Source organism: Phocoena sinus, chromosome 12 (genome assembly GCF_008692025.1).
Source record: "Phocoena sinus isolate mPhoSin1 chromosome 12, mPhoSin1.pri, whole genome shotgun sequence".
In the NCBI taxonomy this organism is placed as follows: Eukaryota; Metazoa; Chordata; class Mammalia; order Artiodactyla; family Phocoenidae; genus Phocoena; species Phocoena sinus.
This window is the reverse complement of record NC_045774.1, coordinates 15,948,141-15,954,912: the sequence shown is the minus strand read 5'-3', so window position 1 is coordinate 15,954,912 and position 6,772 is coordinate 15,948,141. Positions and strand designations below refer to the sequence as shown.

Genomic DNA, 6,772 nt, shown 5'->3' with positions numbered 1-6,772 from the left:
ATAAAAATGTTCAGGAATTTTCAGCTATCCCCTGGCACCTGTGGAGCTAGAGCCAGTCTTATTCTTTAGAAGGAACAGCAGCCGCAGGCAGTGGAAGAGAAGATAGTATACTTAGATGTACATATAAGACAGTTTTCCAAGCTAAGTAACGGCATCTGTGCCGCAACATTTGTTGTCAGTGAAAGAGAAATACAGTAATGCTAAAGTAAAACATATTTGCTTGTAACTTTTAAAAATTTCCTTTATTCAGAATCATACTTTTTTTTCACTCTTACCATTATGAAAATTTAAAAAAATATAGCACTTGGTGCAATGACATACTACTTTTAATTATTATTCAAACACTTAATGCAGGTTTCTCACAGTTTACATGTGAGAATTTAGCATGATCCAAACTCAAATATCCACTTCTCATATCTTTCAATGTCTGCAGCAGATACTGACTTAGAAACCTTTTTTAAAGCCATTTCAAAATCCTCCATAGTTGTAGGCATGTGCATTTCTTCTCTTGAAAGATTTCTGATTTCTTCTGGGGTCAAACCTTCAATGCGCCTTCTCATTGCCATCAAGGATGCATCCCTAGGTTTTAAAAATGTGTAAACAAAAAAAATTTTCAGTGCATATGTTATTCTGTAATTATCTTATTACATATACATATGTAGTACTGCATAGAATCCAGTACTGGACTATAAGGCCTGTTTTTGAGTTGTTTTTTTAGCAGTTGAATCTGAGCAAAAAGCCCAAGAAGAATTAAAAGGATATAATAAGATAGCAATTCAATTTTATTAAAAGTGTACCATAATATAAAGAATAAGCATCACAGAAACAGGAGAGAGGCTGTTAGCTAACACTAACGTAATACCAAAACTTGTGTCTCTGACTAGATTATAATGTGCGTCTTTATTCTTCATCTATCTTAATTCAGCATAAAAAGTTCATAATAGAAGCTTATACCCACAAAAACCTATGCTTCAAAAAAAAAAAGAAAAAAAACACCTATGCTTCCAAAATAATTCATACCTGCACACGTTGGTAATGTCCGCACCTGAATAACCTTCCATGTTTTCTGCTATACTCGCAAGGTCAACATCATCAGCCAATTCCAGCTCACGTAGACTTATTCGTAATAGCTCCTCCCTGCCTTTTGCTATTGGTAGAAACAAATTTAAAAATATAAGCCTTCAACATAAACAATGTTTTATTTTTCTCCAGTCTACTTTGAGAAGTTGTTTTCCAATTCTTAGAGCTCATTTGCTTAAAAAATTTAAGACCTATTCCTTACTGAATTTACTGCATTTATTTTAAAATTTTAATTAATTTTTATTTTTTAAAATTGAAGTATTTCATTGAATTTTAAATTTCCTAGTATCAAGGCTTTAGGCTCCAGATACAGCCAAACCAGTTAAAATAAGGAAAGACATCCTACGTTTGTCTTGGAAAGTTAATTAATACCAAATTTTAAAATTTCTAAGCAAAACTACCTAAGAGTTAACATGACCTTTCTGATTCAAATAAAGATACCTGATGGCAATGGAATATAGATTCTTTTTTCAAGACGTCGTCTTAAAGCCTCATCAATATCCCAGGGAAAATTAGTAGCTGCCAGAACCATAACCATTTTGGAAGGGTCATCATTTTCAGAAGCACCTCCAACACCTTGAGGAAGGATAAGAACACAGTAAAAAAATAAAAAACAAAGCTCAACTACTTACAGATCATCAGATATTTAGCACAACATTAAAAGCATCATCAAGCCTCCCTAAGACTTATAAAGCTAACTGGTACGTATGTGAATTTGTGGTCCAAGAAAAGTGAGTTTTTGCAGTGTGCAAAAAATAGGACTCAAAATAGATTTGATCAAAAGACTAGTTCAGCACAACTACATAGCAATTTAAGAAATTCTTCAAAACCATACATATCCCTCTCTAAGGCCAATTAATCGGCATTTGTTTCAATTTCATGGCTAAAAATGAGATCAGTGTATGACAGAGGGTGTCCTGTGAATAAACAGCCATAATTGCTGGTGTGTCACCACTGTCAGCGCACCCAGTTTACCGCTGGCAATCTCCAGGACCGACTGGCCAGCCCCGCGTCACTGGGGCTGTGTGGGTCAGCACTATGAGTGGGGCTTGCTCAGCTCACGCAGAGACACAGGCGTACCGTCCATCTGAATCAGCAGCTCGGCTTTCACCCTTCTGCTTGCCTCGTGCTCTTCGGAAGTCCCTCTGCGGCTACAAATGGAATCTATCTCATCAATAAATATGGTGGCTGGAGAGTAAAATCGAGCCTGAGGGAGAAAGCGTGCAACACCAGGTTTTTATTTCATTTAAAAGTCATCTATAGTTTAGCAATTATTAAAGAGCTGTGGAGCCTGCCACCCTGTGCGTCTCTCCCTCTTTGCCTAATACTGGGGAGAGAGGATAGAATTGGAACAGCTAAAATACAGCTTCTAATATAGACCTATCATATACTTAAATCTTATATGGCAATTTTTTATACTATTCAATACTATAACTGATTATCTTCAACATGTATTTGTTTACGAGTCATATAAATACAGGATTATCCTGTACACTACAATAATATGGACAACAATGGTGGGAAGACATTTACAGATACTGACGTGTTCTAAAGTTCTAGAAAAATTTTTGTTAAAGAGAACCATTACCTTAAATAAAATCACATAGATTCCCTCTAAGGGATTCTAATTTAATTGCCATTTTTCATTTGACTAATACAAGTACACCTGACCCTTGAACAACTCGGGTTTGAACTGCATGGGTCCACTCGTATGTGGATAGTTTTCCATAGTAAATACTACGGTACTACACAGTCTGTGGTTGGTTGAACCGAAGGATGTGGAAGAACCGTGGATACAGAGGGCTCACTATAAGTTATATGCAGATTAACCTTCACGTTGTTCAAGGGTCAACTGATTTTTATCCTCTTAAGTTGTCAATTAGAGGTCAATTTAAATGGCCTCAGTTTTTTTTTTTGAGATAAAATTCATATACCATAAAATTCACCATTTAAACCATTTTAAAGTGACAATTCAGTATTTAGTATATTAACAATGTTGTGCAACCATCATCACTATCAAATTCCAGAACATTTTCACTGCCTCCAAAAATAACCCATACTTCCCTGCCCCTAGCCCCTGGTAATCACAAATCTATTTTCTGTCCTTCTGCATTTACCTATTCTGGACATTTCAAATAAATGGGATCATACAATATGTGGCCTTTTGTGTCTGCCTTCTTTCATTTAGCATGTTTTCAATGTTTATCTATATTGTAGCATGTACAGTACTTCACTCTTTTTTTTGTCTGCATTGGGTCTTTGTTGCTGTGTGCAGGCTTTCTCTAGTTGCGGACAGCGGGGTCTATTCTTCGTTGCAGCGTGCGGGCTTCTCATTGCAGTCGCTTCTCTTGTTGCAGAGCATGGGCTCTAGGCACACAGGCTTCAGTAGTTGTGGCATGCAGCCTCAGTAGTTGTGGCGCACGGGCTTAGTTGCTCCATGGCATGTGGGATCTTCCCGGACCAGGGATCAAACCCGTGTCCCCTGCATTGGCAGGCGGATTCTTAACCACGGAGCCACCAGGAAGTCCCAGCACTTCATTCTTTTTTATGGCTGAATAACATCCCCCAAGTTTATTTTTGTACGTTAAATGCATTTCTTCCCCAAAGCAAAGGACTGGGAAGATTGATCCATTAACTAATAGATCTAGTCAAGTATTATCTAGTAAACAGCTGTGTAAGACTCAATAGTATCACCCGTTTCTTAAGGAGACTGAAGAGGCATTTAATTTTATTTACTTATTTTTTTTGTTGTTTTTAGTAGACTTTTTTAAATTGGAGTATAGTTGATAAGAAGCATTTTATTATAGTAACTAATGTTTATCGTTAATCATTTTTTAAACAAAATATCCAAACTTAGAATCACTGCAAAAGAAAGCTTGAACGTAAAATGCAAGTCCACAATGGCAAGTGAACATTACAGATTTGAACACGCAATTGTACTGGGTTCATCAATTCTTTGGACCATGAGGTTATAATTCAGTATCCTCTAAGAGGTAATTAATTGTGTTGAAAGCACAGTGCTTCCAAAGTATAGATTTAGTTTTAGTCTGTTCACTTGGAAAATCCTAATAGTTAAATCTCACTTTCTTTTCTAGTTAAAAACTTGAATTCTAAGTCATCTACTGCCTCCAAAGGGATAGTAAGATAATAATAATAATTTTAAATTTTATTTATTTATTTTTGGCTGCGTTGGGTCTTTGTTGCAGTGTGCGGGCTTATTGTGGTGGCTTCTCTTGTTGCAGAGCACGGGATCTAGGCGCACAGGCTTCATTAGTTGTGGCATGCAGGCTCAGTAGTTGTGGCTCGTGGGCTCTAGAGTGCAGGCTCAGTAGTTGTGGCGCAAGGGCTTAGTTGCTCCGTGGCATGTGGGATCTTTCTGGACCAGGGATCAAACCCGTGTCCCCTGCATTGGCAGGCAGATTCTTAACCAAGAGCCCTAATAATACATTTTTAATTTTTTTTTTTTTTTTTTTTTTGCGGCACGCGGGCCTCTCACTGCTGTGGCCTCTCCCGTTGAGGAGCACAGCTCCGGACGCGCAGGCTCAGCGGCCATGGCCCACGGGCCCAGCCGCTCCGCGGCATGTGGGATCTTCCCGGTCCTGGGCACGAACCCGTGTCCCCTGCATCGGCAGGCGGACTCTCAACCACTGTGCCACCAGGGAAGCCCTTTTTTTTAATTTTTTTTTTTTTTTTTTTTTTAATAATACATTTTTAATAAGGTATCCTTACTTGGATCTTAGGTACTGTGTACAAACATTTTTGTACTTTCTTTTCAAGAAACAGAGGGAGAAAAATAAACTGGATGGAGGGAAAGAAAGAAAAAAGCAAACATGCAAGAAAATTTATAATTGAAATTCTAGCTAGCAACCATCTACCAACAGAACCAACAACAAAAATTAAATTTCAAGCAAAAATTACTAGATTGAGTCTTCCCAAATACTGAGGGTGTGCAGAAAGGTCTGACTTAAAGCAGAGGCTATGTGGCACATTTAAAATTGGCTTTGGATGACCTGAGAAAGTAATGTAGGGAGACGTAGAGAGACTCGGAGAGGAAACCAATTGTTTCTGCCTGCACAGCATGGCTCCTTATGATAAGAGAAGCTCTCTTTTTCATTTGTAAATCATCTCTCTCTCATTCTTATTCTATTACTTCAAGAGAGGCCAACTCTGCTGGAGTCCCAGCAGGGTCCAGGCAGAAACAAGTGACTCAAGAGACCAAACATTAATCTCTGGAATTTTGCTGGAACAACTGAGATTGTTGTTCACTTGATTAGATTTCTGACCCTTGAAAATGAAAGTTCCTGACAATACAACAAAAACTGTACAATTAAGTTTTTATATGTGTTTGTTACCATGTCGTGTGAAAAACCCTGGACAGACTTTTATAATATTTAAGTGGCCTTATTCAAAATACAGGCCCTGAGGAATGCTCACTTTGAGAGGTTCAGGGGGAGGGGCACTCAAGGGAGAGGCAGTCATCTGTAGAGCAGTCAAAACCAAAATATGAGGCAGTACAATTTTACTGGAGAGAGTCCACATGAACAGAAGCAAATCAGGGTGGTTTCAAATGAGCCCTAACCGAAATTCAGAAAGGCAGAAGCTCCCGTCTGCAGGCGCTGGTTTGTGACTGAGCCACTGCTCAAGTGGGCAACTCAAGTAGCACGCTCCAGAGAAGCAAGGATCTGTTTAAAGATGGTTAAGATTCTCCTGGGCAATACCAGGGAAGCCAGTAAAAAATAAGTTGTTTGATATGTCTTTATAAACCGCAGTATACAAAAATATTGCAAATTACTACTTTGTAAGAGGCTTTCCCTCATAGAAGAAAATAGTCCTCTTTCCTTAATATAAAACCCTACATTAAAAAAAATCAAATAACTCTTAAACAGTAACAGTTAATATTTATGAGTCCTTATGAGTCAGGCTCTGTATTAAGCAGTTTACATGTATTGGCTGATTTCACCCTCCAAACATTACAGAGGTAGGTCCTAAATTACTGTCCTCCTCTTATAGATAAAGCAACTGAGGGACAGGAGAGGAATTTCCCCACAGTTAGCCATCTAGGAAAGTGACAGAAGTGGGATCTTTACCCAGGCCACCGAACTCTAAAGACGCCACACTTAGCCAGTCACCCTATTTACTTTTTTTTTTTTCTTTTTTGGCATGCGGGATATCTTAGTTCCCCAACCAGAGTTTGAACCTGTGCCCCCTGCAGTGGGAACGTGGAGTCTTAACCACTGGACCATCAGGGAAGTCCCCATTCACCCTATTTAGCTTACTTTTTTTTAAAATAAAATTTTTTAAATATTTATTTTGGCCGCTCCGGGTCTCAGTTGCGGCATGCAGACTTCTTAGTTGCGGCATGCGTGCGGGATCTAGTTCCCCGACCAGGGATCGAACCCGGGCCCCCGGCACTGGGAGCGTGGAGTCTTACCCACTGGACCACCAGGGAAGTCCCCTAGCTTACATTTTAAAAAGGCCTAGTTATTCTGGAATACTGACAATATAATTTTTCCCCTGAAGCAAATAGCAAGCTAATTTTTCAAAAGGATCTGAGCGGTTCTCCATTAGATTCCTATTGTGGGATGGACTATTAATAATCCATAAGAACTTGTCAGAATCTACATCCTGCCTTATGAATTATCGAAGTTGAAGGAGAAAGAAAATGGGAATTGAAACAGGAAGAAGCCTTTAC

At 38.7% G+C, this 6,772-nt stretch overlaps 1 protein-coding gene across 1 annotated transcript in view; it reads right to left on the bottom strand.

Moving 5' to 3' along the window:
* Window positions 1-227: 227 nt before the first annotated feature.
* The window catches only part of KATNA1 (katanin catalytic subunit A1), a 36,158-nt gene continuing 29,613 nt past the window's right edge, over window positions 228-6,772 (bottom strand). Inside the window, exons 8-11 of the mRNA XM_032651678.1 lie at window positions 2,161-2,287; window positions 1,522-1,656; window positions 1,021-1,147; window positions 228-579 (exon numbers count right to left, since the gene is read on the bottom strand). Coding sequence (XP_032507569.1) covers window positions 381-579; window positions 1,021-1,147; window positions 1,522-1,656; window positions 2,161-2,287 — 588 coding nt within the window. The 3' untranslated portion in view covers window positions 228-380. The remainder of the gene's footprint in view (window positions 580-1,020; window positions 1,148-1,521; window positions 1,657-2,160; window positions 2,288-6,772) is intronic.